We start from the raw sequence: 18,515 nt of genomic DNA, 5'->3' as shown, positions 1-18,515 counted from the left end.
GGGTACCTATACTGGGAGCAACTATGCCTGGCTACCTATACTGGGGGGGGGGGGGGGGGACCTATAGCTGGCTAACTATACTGCAGGCATCTATACCTGGGGGGGGGGGGGGGGGTTTACACTCTCGCCCTGGGTGCAATTTAGCCTAGAAACTGCCCTGCATCTGATGTACTATATGCAATCACTATTATTATTATCTCCTGTATTTATATAATTTCAGAATATTGCACTGCACCTTACAAAGTAAACTATTTACATTTGTCCCAACGAGGTCCATAGTCCTATATACAAACTTATACTGTAGGGCCAGTTTGATCAGTTTGGTTCTTATATCAATATGCTTTTGCATTGTGGGAGGGAATTTGGAGAGGAACCCCTGTACACATAAGGAGACAATGTTAACACGATTGTCTCATTGGTGTGTTTAAGACTTTAGAACCACAAGGCAAAAGTGCTAACCACTTTTTTGTTCTTTCATTCTGGAAAAGACGCTGTGACTGGCAACTTCCCTTAATAATTGGGGCACAATCCTTAGCTATGTTTGGAGCATAGTGTGGCTGGGAGTAACAGAGCTTGCTTCAATTTTTTGCTTGTGGTTAAAGCACTTACCTGGCTAGGTAAAAATGCAACTCTTTTTACCTGGCCTTTAAAATGACAGTTTTATGTTGACTGGTTGCTGAGACAGAAAATATTCCTTTTAAAAGGTACCTGAAGGAACATATATGAGATAAATGTGTACATTTCCATTCTTAATAAAACTAGTTTGTTTTCTTTATTTGTTTTTCCTCACTGCTGCTCTCCCAGGCTGTAAATATTATCCTGGGTAAACACGGTAGGATTTTCCGCGCAATCAATGCATCCGATTGATAAAATCCCTCATGTCCGATATTACGATCGATTCTGCGCTTGATTTCTATAGAAATGAATGGAAAAAGATAAGAAAAACGAGCTAAGATAAGAGAATCGAGGGCAGAATCGAGCAGAAAAAACGATCGGGTCGGGAAAATCGCATGAAAAATCGTACCGTGTGTACCCAGCATAAGTTCCTTTGGTGTCTGACTGCAGAATTCTCATAGATTACTCTAAAGGCTCGTACACACGTCGGATTTTCGCTCTGATCGCTGAAGTCCAGTCTTATCAGCTGAACGACAGACTGTACACACACCTGATTTGACGTCCAAACGATGGATCGTTTGCGAAAATCCGACGTGTGTATGTACCTTAACTCTACTCTCACTGATAAGTCAATACAGATAATTGAATCCTGTGTGGCTAAAGCTACGTACACACGTCTGACTTTTACAAACTACCGGTCGTCAGACCCGCCCGCGGGGTGGTCGTTCTGACGACAGTTTGCCGGTGTGTACAGTCTGTCATCAGGCTGATATGGCTGGTTTTAACGGATCCACTCGGCGGATCAGTCAAAACTAACCTTATCAGCCTGGTGACAGACTGTACACACCGGCAAACTGTCGTCAGAACAATCGCCCCGCGTGCGGTTCTGACGACCTGTAGTTTGTAAAAGTCAGACATGTGTACGAACCTTAAGAACTTATGAGAGCAGAAAATAGGCATAAGTTCAGTATTTCAAGATTTGTCTGTATGGGAGCTGAACAAACATTGATATTCATCTGAGGAAATTAAGAATTTAAAGCAAGCCTGCGAGCATGAAAAAAGTTTGTTTCAAAAAAAGTTTTTATTTTTCGCTTCATAAAATGCTCCTGACCATAAGACACACCTAGGTTTAGAGGGGAAAAACCAGGAAAAAAGTATTCCAAACCAGGGGCATATTCTGGAGCAGTGTTTCTCAACATTTTATTGTTATGTACCCCTTTTAAAAACACTGTACTCACCAAGTACCCCCTAGCATAGTAAATATTATCACAAGTACCCCTTGACAAATATATATTTAATTGTAGTACATGATAATTGGCTCTAAACAAAGTCCAATCATTGACTATTGCTTTTAATTAGCTAAAAAACTAATTTGGTGTGGTTTAAATAAGATTTATCATTTTCTAAACTCTAAATTTGTTATTCTTGGTTAAATATATCAAGCCCGAGTACCCCCTGGAACCATCAGGAGTACCCCCTGGGGTACGCGTACCACACGTTGAGAACCTAGGTTCTGGAGCATATGGACTGGCATCAGGTCTCCCTTCAGGCTTTCACAGGTCCCCCTCCAACCTGTCTCATGTCCAGGGATGTCACTTCTCCCCTTTTCCCAAGGTTGACAACATTGTTGTGTCCCCTCCCCCCCTAAGTTAACAGTGATCCCTCCGCAGGCTTTGCAAATGATGGCGGCTGCAGAGTGTAAACTCTGCTACTGCGCCACACTCTGCAGTTACCACAATACTATTAAATTGGTGGAGGATTGGAATACAGCTTGGGTAGGGGGGACCTGGCACCGGCCCTACTCTATATTCAGTCCATAAGAGGCACAGACATTTCCTCTCCATTTTTCTTTTGTTTTTTTCTTTGGTGGGGAGGGGGGTCAGAAATGTGTCTTATGGAGCCCCCCAAAAAATAGAAAAATAGTAGATACAACTGCCGAGCGAAGCTCCAGAGGCTTCCCTGATCCTCCGCAACCCCTCTGCTGCCAACCAATGACCCTCTTCTTCTTCATGGCTAAACTCCCCTCCCCATGTTGGAGAATGGGTACACTGTGCAGGCGCCAGTAGTAATTGGGCCTGTGCACAAATAAAAAGCCGTGCATGAGTAGCTCTGTGCTATTGCACAGAAGCAGGCTGTTCTTTTGGCCTGCACAATGGGCCCATGCTTGCACACGGAAGCAACATTCGCCATTAATTAAGGCTCGCAGCTCAGGAACGGAAGGTTGTAGGAAGATTTGTGATGCCTCCAGAAACTTCCAACTTTTTTTTCCGCTTCAGGTACACTTTAAACTAGGGGGATACTTACCTCAGGAGAGGAATGCCTCTTGATCCTCAGGAGGCTTCCCCCGTCGTCCTGAGCCTCGGCAATCCAGAGCTGGAAGCCCCCCGAACAGATTTTTTACCTACTGCGATTCAGCACAGGCCAGTAGCAGCTTTCTTATGGGGCTCAAGCAGAAATAGTTGAGCCCAATCAGGTCCACGTGACTGTGCCTGCACTGAAGTCAGGGAAGGTTAATATTGCAGGCGCTACTGTGCTACTTGGCTGTGGTTTTGGGGGGCCAGCACTGGATTCCTGAGGCTCAGGAGGATGGGGGAAGCCTCACGAGGATGCAGAGGCTTCCTACTCCCGAGGTAAGTACCCTCAGAGGGTTTTTTTCTTACAGTCTCTTTAATTCAAAATAACATGAAGAGATTCTAGGAAATTCATATTTGGAATTATGACTATAGATACAATTATTTATCTAATCAGTTCCTTTTCACTTTAGGGTTTGCTTTAGGAAATCAGGCCCCTTAGCGAGCTTATAGAACATCCAGAGGATCAGTTAAAGCCCCGGGGCCTAACAGAATGCTTGCAGGGGCACTTTCAAATTTGAGGAATCACCTGTGCTAAGTTAATTAATGCAGTTTGTTGTATTCCCACTGCATGCAGCATTTTCAGAGTAATTGTCTTTGAAGGAATACACAGATGACATTTCTTCAAAATGCTTCAGAAATCACTTTGAAATTTGTGTCGCAAGCGCAGGCGATTCACGGTTTGTAGTGGGTCCCAGCCCTAACGGCCTGTGCACAGCGAAAATTGCCAAGCACAATTGCAAATGCAGTGTGATTCAATTACATATTTTAATCAAAATTTTACTTGTGATTTTTGTGCGTTTGCGATGAGATTGTGATTTTGCTGAGGCTATCTTTTCCTTGTTTCCTTATTGTTTACCTAAAAAACGCAATCACATGCATTGTGGTTTTTTCATGTCATTTTAAGCACAGCAGTCACTGTGATCGCGTTTTTCAAAAAACACATTGTACCACTGTGTACAGGTCATCACGATTTTCATCATTTTTTAAAAAACCTTGCAATCTAAAAACGCATGCAATTTTTAAAATGTAGCAGCTCACCATAGCCAGTGTGTACAGGCCCTTAAGGTAGCCATATATCAGCTGACTTGGCGGCTGATCGACCATCCAATTCGACTATTATAATCAAACTGGATGAAAATCGATGCCGCCAAGTGCATGCCCGACCAACAAAGCAACCAATTTCGGGACAGAAATTGGTCGCAGTTTCGTTAATGAATGCTGCAAGATGTCGGGCCGAAGTTGGTTGGTCGTGTGTGCGGTGGGAACGGCGTGCAATTTCCCCCCTACTGATGAAACCATCCGCCGCCTCGCCACTGTGCCCCCCTAATGTCAATGTCCCCCGATGCCCGTGTAAAGTATACATTACCTGTCCGCGGCCTTTGCTTGTCCCTCCGCTGCTCCGGGCGCATTATCCTCTTCCGCATACAGGCCCCATGTGGTTTCCTGGTAAGGGCGTGCGTGTGACGTGACACACGCTCCCTTATTAGGAACCACGTGGGGCGTGCATGTATGCAGAAGAAGAATCCCGGAAGCCTGCAGGGGACAAGCGGAGGCCGAGGAGATCTAATGTATACGTTTACTGGCATGGGGGACATTACATTAGAGGGGCATGGCAGCTGGCACAGGGGACATTACATTAGGGGGGAACAGCAGCAAGGGCCGATTCCGGATCGATTTAAGCATGAAATTGATTGGGAATCGGCCTGTACTGTATGGGCAGCTGACAGATCTCTCTTATCAGATTCAATAAGAGAAGGATTTGTTTCTTGGTCGAATCTGCCCATGTATGGCTACCTTAACAGTTCAGTGAGAACATATCATGCCATTAAACTTTGCAAATACTGTTAGTAGAGAGTACCACTCAGAAGTAATCTGAAATCATACAATCTGGTGTCTTCTGATTGCCTACCCCACTGTTTGTGGTTGAATTGATGAAAAAAGAGGTTAAGCACCATTTTTTTATTTATTTTTTATTTTTTGCGATGGCAGTAGTTTTTAAAGGATTAGCTTTTGGGAGTGATTCTGTTTGACAGATCCTGAACATTCACACTCTTAGTTTACAAATCCTGGAAGTTAATCCTTCAGTAAACTACTGTTGGCAGCTAAAAGGAGTATCACATACAGTACTCAACCTCTTTTGTTGATGCAAGTTTTGCTCAGGAGATTAGCAATGTGTGAGGCTGAATTGTGTTTGCAGTTGTATTCCCCATGCCTGAAATAGTGCAGCCCCTCTCCTTCCACCTCCATATAAATGGGTACACATGGTGGGCCCAGCCAAGATGCATGTTCATGTATTGATTTTTGAAGAGGATTGTACTTAAAAAGAAATAAACGTGAGAAGGCGCCTATGTATCCACCCACATAGCATCTTGCAGAATTATCATCTGCTCTGCAGCTTCTTGAATTGGGTCACGGTTTTCACTTTTGATAAGCTTGATCACAGCGATAGGCAGCTACAGGTTTCCACCACAAGTCAACTTTCACACCTTTTGTGACTAAGCTGATATGATCAGAGCCATGGAGTGTCACTCGCTGCAGAGCTCACACTCTGTGCACCTAGAACCACCAGGCAGTCAGAGAACTGTGCAAGGGAAGTGTGAAATGGCAGTAAGAACAGAGTAGATAATGTGTTTGCTGTGTTGTTAATCTGTCATGACAGATGTTAAATATCAAAAGCCAAGGCTTTCATCCAGTACTCGATGCAGTAGAAAAGGCATCTTATAGATGTATGTGCTGCAGGCCACACTGTTGCCAGATTTCCCAGACAAAATCTGTGAGGGAAGGGGGTAGTCGGGGTGGGGGGATTGGCTATTTATCAAGAGTGTCTGAAACAAAGTATTGGCAGGCTTTTAGAAATCTGTGTAGAAATGTCTCAGACATATTAAAAATGACCAAATAGTGAAGTTTCCTTCTTAAACTGTCTTTAAATAGCAGGAGTTAGGAAGGTTTCTTAGACAGTGCAGTGTGTGAAGGAAATTGCTGTTGCTGAGGTAACCAATACATCTGCGGTATTGCATCAATTAAGCACAGAACAGCTTCACAGGACACCTGGCAGCAGGGGGAAGAGCACTTTACTAATCATGTCTAGCCTGCATTTCTGCACAGTCTGTAGAACTGCTATTAAGCATGTCTTACTCTGCGACAGTTTAGGGATGGATTTGCATTTTTCTTAACTGTAGTGCAGTTCTAGAAATTCACGCTAAACTGCTGCTATTAAGTAGGATTTTAGAATCTTATTATTATCACGCAGAACAGTTCCCCTGCTGGTTAGAACTGTTTAAGAAGAAAAAAACTGCCGGTATTTCTTTGATAAATCTGGCCCACGGTTTGTTAGTTACTGAGGTTAAAGCCTCCTACACACGCCTGACTTAAGTCAGCTGAGGCAGCCAATAATGACCACCTCAGCAGACAATCAGAGGTGTGTACGTCAGCCGACAATCCCCAACCCTTGAGCGATCCGCTGGGCAGATCTACTCAATCCCATCCATGCCGATCCCATTGTTTGCACTGCTCCCCTGCCCGCCACGTGACGTCAGCTACACAGCTGACGCGTATGTGCAGCCCAGCGATGTCGGGGGATCGGGTCCAGATGGGGAATATTCAAAGGTTTGTGCACACGTTTACACAATTTTTGTTGGGGGGGGGGGATAACTAGATGGAGAAGGTGCAATCTTGTTACATTGTTCAAAAGCAACCAGTAAAACATATTAGAGACCTGTAAAGCAGAGGTAGAATTTGTTTCGCCAAGTACAAAGTGAGTTGTACCCGGAATTGATTTTGACACAAACAGGGTTGGTGATGGTACAGTAACAGAATAGTACATTGAGCATACAGTAGGTACATTAAATATACAGTAGATACATACAGTGTCTGCCGATACATACAGTAAATACCTACGGTAGGTACAAAGCTTATATAGGTATAGATTATAAATAAGATACAGGAAATGCTCCAGTGGGGCTAAGGCCAGTATGTTCACTTAAAGGGTGACTCCAATTGCAAAAATGAATACAACATATGTCATCACTACACAAGCCATGTTGTGATTGTAATTAAATATTACTTTGCTGGAAACCATGGCAATAGCATACAGTTTGGTGTAATTAGCTTCCCAGAATACTCTACTCTGCCTGTGCCATTGGTTCAAATGTAGGGATGGTCAATGAAATTGTAATAATTCCAAGGTAGTGCAAATGTATTCAGCTTGGGAATGGACCAATCAAATGCAGCAGCATGCAATGGATGACTGATCAAATTGCAAGCTGGACAGGTTTTCATAAAATTTGCATGAACTCTGAATTATTAGCATCTCATCAACCTTGTCTGTTCAGAAGTCTGCACGAAATAGGGAGTAAAATTCCATAAATGTTTTCAAATTTTGGGGGGAAAAACTGTAAGAAGCAACCATCCATCTCAACAACATTCTCTTGAACACTTACGTTACCCCCAACACACTGGAAGAGTTGTCACATTCTACATGGATCAACTCACTTTTTTTCCACTAGCAACTGAATAGCATTGGGGATGTGAATTGTTGAGTAATCTTCAATTTATTTTGTTGTTCACATGTAGCAGCTTCATCTTTAACTCCAAGTTCACCACTGCATGGGGAGAGTTGAGCTAGGAGTGTTGCCAAAATTACTCTTTTATAATTACTTATTCACATGACTGAATGTATACACAATTGTATATAATTTCCAGCTACAAAAGGAAGTAACGTATAAACTTATACTGCTATACATTATACTGGTGGATGACATTTCTTTCCAGCAATATATGGACACAGATGGATCCAGCCCTTAGCAACAGAACTTTTTCCTAAACAATGAAGATGTACACAGGCTGTGCCTCTACGTAGTCCCAAAGCCACAAATATGTGCATAAGTAAGATGGAGGCTTCATTCTTTCTTTATGGATGTGGGGAGAGAATGTAGAACAAGCTATTAATACAGTTGTTGAAGGTTGACTGGACACAGACATCCCTGCAGATGGCGAGAACATATGGATGTTGGGATTGTATAGTTATATGGGCCTTGGTGCACTAAACTTATCTCACCATCTCATTTTTCCTTGCCTAGATAATGTCTTTTCAGCATCCATCAACCACAAAAGTAATGAAATAAGATGAGAAAAGTAATGTCAAAGTGTAAAATTGAGGACAACTTCTTTCAATTTTTTTATGCAGTCCACACAAACATTACTTAGCTGGTGGCCATCTCTTTGGATATCACCCAATTGTATGTGCATGCAATTCCGATTTTTAATCGTTACTGCATACTGCATTTTTTCTTCCGTTTTTCTGTTGATTGCATTCAGGGAAAATCGGAATTGCAAATCGGAATCGCAAAACGGATTTGCAGTGTGCAGGGAGCCTAAAACATAAAGGAGACTCCACTCTAGTCCATGATACCAGTTGATGTTGCAAATTGAAATACGTGGACTGTGGGGTAATTAGAAGCCAATAAATCAGACGGCTCTTTTATGAATTAATAATGGTAGTTACTTATTCTGTGTGAAATGATAATGTACCGTATGTTGTTGGTATGTTCGGTGAGCTCTCATTTGCATGATTAAAGCCTTGTACAGATATAGGAGGCATGTCGCTGGGTGGGGATTGAAACTTGATCCCTTGGGCAGCATTGCAGGGTCATACAGACGCATTGTTTGCCTGCAAGCTAGTGATGTGTTCTGTTGCTATGCGAGGGTGGCGGGTGCAGGGTTAATGGCATCACGGAGTGGGCGAGGTATGCGGGGAGAATAATGCTCTAAGCTTGCACTCAGTGAAGGCGGCCCTCCAGGCTGACCACTGGCCAAGTCGTTATTGTCTGCCTTGGCCAAGTTTTTTCTAGTGTGTGTAAATGGTGACAGCATTCGGCAGGATGGGGGGGGAGGGGGGTCTGTTGGGGTGGCTTGGGACTCCTCCTGTACTGCTTACCTCTGTTTGAAATTTAGCGTGTGTATACAGCTTAAAGGTAATGGCAAAGAAAATGTTATTTGATTTATAAGGTTATCATAAGGTAAAGATCATTGTATTTTCCCATACACTATTCTACACCAGCCCACATACAACTATTAATATGGTCTTTAATACAAATTTAAACTAAAAATCATCTTATATACACAACTCAATTGATACAGTTTCACTACATCAGTTAACCAATTCTGTTTGCAGCAAATATCTAGGAAATAAGCTGATTTTTTTTAGCCATTTGTATTATGGGCTACAACCCAATTTCCAAAATGTTGGGCTGTGATGTAAAATTAATGCGATAATTACAAATCATTTAAGTCCTACATTTGATTGAAACCAGTACAAATATAGCATATCAAATGTGAAACCTGCTAAATGTTATTGTTTTATAAGAAATATACACTCATTTTAAATTTCATATCAGCAACACATTTTTAATAAAAGTTGGGACTGGAAAGGTTGTGCAGGAATTAAAGAAGCTTAGCTTATTGCTGAGAATTTGGGGATTCCATTATCTCGAAAATATTGCCTAGGTTCACTTGGTAGGCGAACCTCTGGGGGTACTTTTTTTGGGAGTTCCGAGGGTACTTCAACTTGCCATAGTCTATCACATTTGGGGATTAAAAATGATCAGTTGTAAATAAATAAGCCTGAATAAGTCTTTGTAGATCGTCAGAAGCATAAATGAATCTTTGCAAAGCATTGAAACCCAATTATGAAGTACAACTACATGTGTGTCAAGGGGTACTTGAGATTTGATTTAGAATAAGGGGTTCTCAGCAAACACCATTTTTCATAAATGAGTGCATGCTGTAATAATTTAAAGAAACAATGATATAGCCGCACAGTGGTGTAGTGGTTAGCGCTCTGGCCTTGCAGCGCTGGGTCCCCGGTTCAAATCCCAGCCAGGTCAACATCAGCAAGGAGTTTGTATGTTCTCCCCGTGTCTGTGTGGGTGTCCTCCGGGCACTCTGGGTTCCTCCCACATCCCAAAAACATCCCAAAAACATACAGATAAGTTAAATGACTTCCCCCTAAATTGGCCCTAGACTATGATACATACACTACACGATACATACATAGACATATGACTATGGTAGGGAGTAGATTGTGAGCTCCTCTGAGGGACAGTTAGTGACAAGACAGTATACTCTGTACAGCGCTGCATAATATGTTGGTGCTATATAAATATTTAAACAAATAAAATAAATATAGCATACATCATTTAAAAATAAAAAAAACTGAGAATCTGGAGAAATGTCTGTATAGAAATAGGGGAGTCATTTGAAACCATGGGGTCCCCAGAAAATCACTGTTGGAGCCCCGCTTCATTTACACCCCTTTCCATCACCCTTTTGGTACCCCCCACTGCAAGGGGTCATATAACAAGTGTGGCCACAGTCACCCACCCCCATAACAGTGCAGCCACCATGACTCCTCCCATCAAAATACGTGTGTTCACAGCAATACTCTTGCAGAGTGTTGTTAAAGGTGATTAGACTCGACGGCAAACATGTTAATGTCCCAACATTTTTGAAACATCAAATATGAAAAGAGTGTTGATATACTTTTTGAAAAGAGTAACATTTCTCAGTTTCAGCATTTGCTATGCAGCCCTTGTACTATTTTTGGTTAACATACTGTAGGGTTTACAATTATTTGCAGAGCATCGCATTCTGCTTTCGATTTGATATATCACAACTAAAAAAAAAAAAAAAAAAAAGGTTGTACTTTAAATGTCTGAGTGTTTTGCACTACCATTGTAGGCCTTCACACTTGTTTCGTTGTATGTTGCAAAATAAGGCTACAGGTTTAGCTCCAAATATTTTTTGTCTCCTGGGCATATCTTGTTAGTGTGGTTTTTGGAATCAAAGCACACAGGCTGGCTTATACAGAATACTTGTTGGTATGGCAGTATTACACAGAACAAAGCCTACCTACCAGCTCTACAAGATGCGATGGAACCAGAACTCCCAGTATTTCATGCTAGGTTCTGTATAGCAGGACACGCAGGCCAGGTGGATCTATCTGCCCCTGCAATATTAGAGTTCCTGGTCCTGCCAGATGGGCTCCTGGCTAAAATCCTTTCAGAGGCAGCTGGAGATGAGCCGTGTTGAAGACACATGAACAGATTATAGAGAGGATTGTGTTTTGCTGATGTGCAGCATGCTGTTTGTATATAACTGTTACTATATACAAAGCTTGAACTCAGAGAATAGGGTAAGAGGCGCCTCATCAGAGGGTCAATGCCGCATTTCAGGCCACTTGATATCTGCAGAAATATTTTTTTGTTTAAATAAAAAATGCTCTTGTGAGCCTGGGAATTTTCCATTCTCCGAGGACCCCTGAGACGAGCGGTCACTGCTCATAGCAGCTGCGTCCAAAAAAATAGAGCCAAACGTGTGTACAGGTCAGCATGCCTTCCAGTCACTCTTTAGTGAAATAGTGGTTATTAAAGGGTCAGTTCAACCAAAAATATGGTTTCTTCTGAAAATTGCCAATTATGTTTGATATCTCTTCTGTGGGGCGATCTCAAAGTCAAGGTTCTTGGCTGTGTGCCTGTATATCTTAAACATGTCAGCCTCCTCGTCCTCTTTGAGGGGTTCCCAATCCTCCTGTTCTGTTCTTTATTGCAAATTCCAAAACAGAGTGAGGGACTTCTCATTTCTCATGTCATCTGTTATTTTGTAGACCTGGCAAATCATGTATGGAATTCTCACCACTGAAGTCCTCTTACTTTCCTCTCCCCCTCCCAAAAAAGAAAAAAAAATAGAACCTAACAGTATAAAGTAAAGCAAAATAACAGAAAGTCTGCAGTGGTGAATAGCATGCTCTTAACTAATATGTGTTTGTCTGGGGACTCTTCAGAGCATTGCCCCACTCATGATTCCAGCCGCTCAGTTGCTTATGTGGCTCTCCACATAGCTGCAGCACAGCAAGTTGTCATCAAATCACAGTCTGCCATTCAGAGGCGTTCCTGACATGCTCTGGGTTGAACATTTTGAATTTTAGTTGGTATTCTATGTTGCCATGTATAAAATTGAAAGCATGTCGTATTTGGAGCAGCCATAAAATAGCCTTTGTTTAGTTGCAGACCAGACACTGATTTCAGTTGTGAACAGAATGGGAGTTCTGTCTTCCATGGACATTATTTTTAGAATCAGGGTTCCCCAGCAAACGAACAGTAGACATGTTTTCCCAATGAGGCAAGAGCATTCCTATCATGTGACAGACATAATCACACTGTTTCTGTGGCCGCCATGATGAACTACGGTCACACACAGCCTTCATTGTGTACAGGAATAGCATGTGAATCCCATTGACTGGCATGAGTCTTTGAACCCAGTTCAGGTTATGGGTCATCGGATTGCAGTGGAGGACAGAAGCGTGCTGTTAGCAACCAATTTGTGGCAGCTCTGGGACTTTCCAGAGCACTGCCACACTCAGGAATCCAGCTGGTCACATGGCTTAGTAATAAATACAGAGAGGCTGCCCAGACCTGTGTAGACACATTGTTCCAACCAAAATGGCTGGAGGGGATATAAAAGTGATGTCACCAATAGGGGAATAATATAGAACTGTGGCATCTCTGTGCAAAATATCTTCCATAGAAGAAGAAAAATAGGCACCACTCCTGATATACTCACACATTCATGTTTTGAGGATAAAGCAAAACATTAAAGCAGTGGTCCTCAAACTAAGGCCCGCGGGCCGGATGCGGCCCCCTAAGGCTTTTTCAGCGACCCCCCACTCTCAAAATGTATTACTTATAGATGCTGTCCACTGCATCTTTAAATATTGTCAGCCTGCATATAGAATAGCAGTGCTGGCACCACCCATCCACACAGCAAGAGCAGATAGTATGCCCTGCAACGCAGCCAGTGCAGATAGTATGTCCCCCAACACAGCATGTGCAGATAGTATGCTTCAACAGTCAATAGAACATAGAAGAAGTCTGGCACTATAGTGTTTATTGGTCAAAAAATCTGACACATTAGGTAGATTGAAGTGCATCAGCAAGGCATATGTGCATTCATTGATCATACAGTAAAAACATACCAACAAGGTGTCTTCATTCTCAACTGGGTACGAGTGGGAGGCAGTGGTGGTGGGTGCCGCAGGGTGCACGGCCTAACGACCGTTTCGCATGGCTTGCGCCAAGCTTTGTCAAAGGTGAAATGTGCAGATAGTATGCCCCCCAACACAGCATGTGCATGTAGTGTGCCCCCCAACACAGCAAGTGCAGGTAGTGTGCCCCCCAACACAGCATCTGCATGTAGTGTGCCCCCCAACACAGCAAGTGCAGATAGTATGCTCTATTGATGAGCAAAAATGCCAATATTCTTTCTGTGAAAATAATGTTAAAATGTGATTTTTTTTTTTTGTGTTTGAAAATTCCAGCAAAAATGTGTAGTTATTTTTGGCGCTTTTCGTAAAATTCCGCAGCAAAAAGATCTAATTTTTGCAGTAAAAAATTTTTTTTCTGCGTTGAAGTACAAATATCTTTTTTTGCGGTAAAAATATGGATTTTCCACATTTTTCGTGAAAATATCTTGAAATTACACATAGCAAGTTAGATGCGGAAATAACTGACTAAAATTCGCAAGCAACACTGTTAATGGGTGATAGTTTATACTGCCTAGGTTCAATGTAATATTTTCTACTTTTCATGTATACTCTGGCCCCCCAGCAGTCTGAAGTATATTGACCCGACCCTTGACCGAAAAAGTTTTGGGACCCCTGCAAAGAGTAATTTCACCCAAAACTATTTCAGTGTGTGATGGAAAGAGGACCGAACTAACACTTTCCTATTTTTGGAGACATCAGTGACCAGACGTCTGCACTGAGGTTCTCCCCCTCACCATGTTGGCTTGTCTGTTTATTTTATATCACGCAAAAGACAGCAACAGGAGGGAAAAGTGCAAATTGGGTGGAAAAACAACCAGGAAGCATTGTGGGGAGATCTCACTGATGAAATCCCCTAAAAGATAAAAGAAGTGACGTATAACTGCTCTTGTAGGGTTGTATCTAAACTTTTGTGGAAAAAAATATTCCTTCCTTCCCTAAGTTAGCTGACCAGAATGCAGACAGACCAGATGTGTCTTCCAAAGAACTCCATGGTGTCTCTAATGGGAGCTATGAGTGTGTTGTTCACCACACAGTGTGGCATATTTATCAAAACCAGGGTAAGGAAAATTGGAACTAAGAATGCAATAGTTGTTCATTGCAACCAGTCAATACCTACTCATACTCTATTTTTTCTTGCTCTGGTTTTCATAAGTCTGCCCCACAGTTTGCTGGCCTACATCTTCAAGGTCTGGTAATGCATGCCTGGCTTTAGGGTGATAATGACGATTTATACATAATAATAAAAATGGAGATTTTAAGTTGATGCAGATATTATGGTAACTCAAAACTATGCTGTTTGAAAATGGGTTTATCAAATGCAGCAGCTGTATTTGGTCCATTTTCAAGCCGCATATTTTACACAGATATTCCATAGACACTGCTTCAGCTTGGGAGTTATTTACACCTCTTTCACCATCCTTAATTACAAAATAGCTTGTGTAGCACTGCCATTTATTATACCAAATTTTCAGTGAAAGCTTGGCTTTTGTTTAAGAACCTGAAGCATTTGGTGATTGTTTTCTGTTTCAGCCTAATAGACCATTCGTTATGAGCTTATAATGGAAGCATTATACTGTAGTTACAGCTATGACTGAGAAAGTGGAAATGTAAAACGCTCGCATTATTGACTCTAATGTAGCTAAATTTTACTTTTCTAGTAAAACAGTATGACTAGTAAGAGACGTAGTCTTTACTGGCCAATCATAAATCACCAGTTAACAGGCTTTTCACTGAAGTTGGTACACATTGCTGCTTCTTACTGATGGTAGTTAATTGCTGAATGAATCTTCGTACAGCTGCGGTGGCACAGCCGTGAGAGATATGTACAATGAAATTTGTTATAATTTCCCTTATCTCTTACAGGTAGTGGACCAATCCAGCTCTGGCAGTTCCTTCTGGAGCTTCTGACAGACAAATCATGCCAATCTTTCATCAGCTGGACAGGGGATGGCTGGGAGTTCAAACTGTCCGATCCAGATGAGGTGAGCAGAGCCTGTCCCTACTATCTTGTGCCTTTTAATTGTACACAAGTATGGCGCTTACTACTGATTCCAAAATTTGAAAGCTGAAAATGTAAAACATTTTTGTAAATGCCACCTACAAAGACATAACCAACAAGACTCGCGCAAAAATGTGTGTGTTTAGTGTGATTATATGTGCCAAAAAGACTAGTGCTAAGCACTATATGCATGGGCAGATGGCCCCACACACATTGCAGACAAATGTGATAGCTCTGCCGTATTTCAATAAAACAAAACTTGCTTGACAGTTTGAGGATGTGGTGATGAATAAAGAAAACACCATCTAATGCTGGGAACTGTGGCCATAGATAGGTGATGTTTCCCCAAAGCCTTTTCACAATAATTCTGTCTAGATAGATCACTTTTTCCATTAGAGCATTCATTATGTAGGTGTCACAAACCATCAGCCGAAAGGGCCAGTGGATGGCTAGTCTAGGCATCCTAATTATATCTGAGGGTGCTTTATAACCTGTTTTTTTACATAAAATGAATAGTGCCATATATTAAAAATAGTCAATGGCTCATACAATGTTTATTAGGATGGGATTTCTCTAGCCCATTTTTTTTTGTTTTGTTTGCTAAAGTCAGGGCAGTCTGATCCACATTATGATGCAGTACCTCAAAACCTCTGATCAAAAACTACGTAAATACAAGGACTGTTGCCCAGCTGGAATCAGGGCAACAGTCCTTGTATTTGTGTAGTTTTTGATCAGAGCCATTTCAGGGCAGAGGCTGTTCAGGGCAGAGGCTGTAAAGATATGTCCCTAGTCTTCAAATTATGTGGGGGAAGAGAGAGGAGGACCAACGGTGTGGGGTTAGAAGGAGAGCAATGCCCTTGGCGTACACCAGGCAGATTGACTGCTGACACATGGAGAAGGCTGGGGCCACTGTACATTTGCTAGATTATAGTCAGAGGCGGCCCAGACTGGACGTTTTTGCCCAACAACTGTCTAGCGCAGGCATTGGAAAACTCGGCCCTCCAGCTGTTACAGAACTACAAGTCCCACAATGCATTTGCCTTTATAAGTCATGACTGTGGCTGTCAGACTCCTGTTATGCATTGCGGGACTTGTAGTTCCTTAACAGCTTGAGGGCCAAGTTTGCCCATGCCTAGTCTAGCAGTACAAGACTTTATGGTTCTGGATTTTGCCCAGTTGCCCTAGTGGAAAAAGGGCCAGTGATCAATGTCTTTATAGATACAAAATAAGGTAGTTAATACACTTGATGTGTTTGCTTTACTCAAAGGAATTCTGTAACCTGAAATAATTTAGGCTGCTATCAGCACATAACCAATACATGAAATATGACGCCTGCCTTGTATTTCAGGTTGCTCGGCGTTGGGGTAAGAGGAAAAACAAGCCTAAGATGAACTATGAGAAGTTGAGTCGTGGCCTGAGATATTATTATGATAAGAACATCATTCATAAAACTGCTGGGAAGCGCTACGTATATCGTTTTGTATGTGATTTGCAAAGTCTTCTGGGATATGTGCCAGAAGAGCTTCATGCTATGCTGGACGTCAAACCAGACCATGATGAATAGGAACACTGTTGATACTGTTGGAACAAAGACCAAAGTCCCTTTCTCCAGGAATGTGCAAGATGGACACAGAGGATTCTGGGAAAAGGGCTTCTGCCATACGTGGGCAGGATAAGACCAAAAGACATGGTTACTTAGGATGTCAGCGGGATTTTTCTTGCTGTAACGCTGGACAGGACCAAGAGAAGAGTGGTTTGATGCCTCTTTTCAGTAACCAGAATCATTCCCAATGTTGTGCCAGTATTTTACAATTTTCTTTTCTTGAAAGTCAGTTCCCTGATGTCCATGTGTTGTGCCTTTGTGTATGGATGAAAACTAATTATACAACAGTTTTCATAGTGGGAGCGCAGATAAAAAGCACAGAATAGCAGCTGTAAGAGCACATCCCTAACGGCAAGTCGTGTTTTATAAATGCCATAGGGCAATGGAGGAAAGGTACTTCCATTCTTGCAGCTATATTTAAGCTTTGTATACATTTTGTACTTGATGCAACCATGCAGCTCCAGTGTTAAATTTTTTTCTCAGGACACAAGTACAAATGTAGCAACTAAATGGCAGCCGGTCCTTGCCTGTACCATTTTCATCATGAAAGCTTACCAAGGCCACCAGTCTGCTGATGTAAGCTTGTCAATGAGCCACCAACAAGATGGTGACTTGGATGTCCTGCTCTCCATCTTAAGTACTGCCAGATTGTATTTTTTATAGAGATGAAAATTATATGTGTATATATTTTATAAGAAAGTTCTTTCTTCCCCTTACGAGGTAGTTGTACAGATATAAAAGTGCTTTTTTTAAAGTGTGCCAAAGAGGGTTTCATATTGACTGCAGTTAGCTGTGACAATCCTGTGCGATGTAAAGGGGGGACATTGCTTTTGGAGGGTTAATACACTGATGTAGTTTACGGTTCTGTCTTACGGTAGACTGCTGTATAAACTCACAGCATGGCCTATCACAAAGCACTGAGTCTCGTCAGTTAGTATGGCTAATGAAACTGCCAACCAATCAGCTTTTTCCTTAAAGATAAGAATAAGAGATAAGGAGTTCCTTTTATTGATTTGTTCTTCTGGCATAAGCCTCAGGGCTGGCATCCTTACCTACTTAGTGAGTCACTGACTTGGGATAAAAACGCAACTTACAATATGATAGCACTCAATGGCTGTACAGTTGCTTCAGGTCTGAGTGTAAGTGTTATAGCAAATATAAAGACTATGCCCAAAAGCTTGCACCTTAAAAACAAATCAACAACGGCATCTCCAGTATATCTTTCTTAAGTTCTTTTTGAGATAATAATACACTTTAAAACATTGTTTCAATATGTGTACAGAGTTTCCAATAGAACCTGACTTAAAGGGATACTGTAGGGGGGTCGGGGGAAAATGAGCTGAACTTACCCGGGGCTTCTAATGGTCCCCCGCAGACATCCTGTGTTGGCGCAGCCACTCCCCAATGCTCCGGCCCCGCCTCAGGTTCACTTCTGGAATTTCTGACTTTAAAGTCAGAAAACCACTGCGCCTGCGTTGCCGTGTCCTCGCTCCCGCTGATGTCACCAGGAGTGTACTGGGCAGACACAGACCATACTGGGCCTGCGCTGTGCGCTCTTGATGACATCAGCGGGATCGAGGACACGGCAACGCAGGCGCAGTGGTTTTCTGACTTTAAAGTCTGAAATTCCAGAAGTGAACCGGAGACGGGGCCGGAGCATCGGTGAGTGGCTGCGCGGGCACAGGATGTCTGCGGGGGACCATTAGAAGCCCCGGGTAAGTTCAGCTCATTTTCCCCCGACCCCCCTACAGTATCCCTTTAAGGGGCCCATACACTCAGCCGATTTTCTGGCCGACCGATTGATCGATTGCAAATCGGTTGGTCGATCGACCGATCGATGGCCGA

General features: G+C 42.4%; 1 protein-coding gene across 5 annotated transcripts in view; it reads left to right on the top strand.

Moving 5' to 3' along the window:
* The window catches only part of ETS1 (ETS proto-oncogene 1, transcription factor), a 75,406-nt gene extending 57,432 nt beyond the window's left edge, over positions 1-17,974 (top strand). For all 5 annotated transcript variants that reach the window (XM_068240342.1, XM_068240343.1, XM_068240344.1 and 2 more), the window contains 2 exons: positions 14,932-15,050; positions 16,416-17,974. In XM_068240342.1, the coding sequence (XP_068096443.1) occupies positions 14,932-15,050; positions 16,416-16,631 (335 nt within the window). In that variant the 3' untranslated portion in view covers positions 16,632-17,974. The remainder of the gene's footprint in view (positions 1-14,931; positions 15,051-16,415) is intronic.
* The last annotated feature ends 541 nt before the right edge of the window (positions 17,975-18,515 follow it).

Source organism: Hyperolius riggenbachi, chromosome 6 (genome assembly GCF_040937935.1).
Source record: "Hyperolius riggenbachi isolate aHypRig1 chromosome 6, aHypRig1.pri, whole genome shotgun sequence".
NCBI lineage: Eukaryota > Metazoa > Chordata > Amphibia > Anura > Hyperoliidae > Hyperolius > Hyperolius riggenbachi.
The sequence above is the reverse complement of the archived record's forward strand: the minus strand, read 5'-3'. Positions and strand labels throughout refer to the sequence as shown.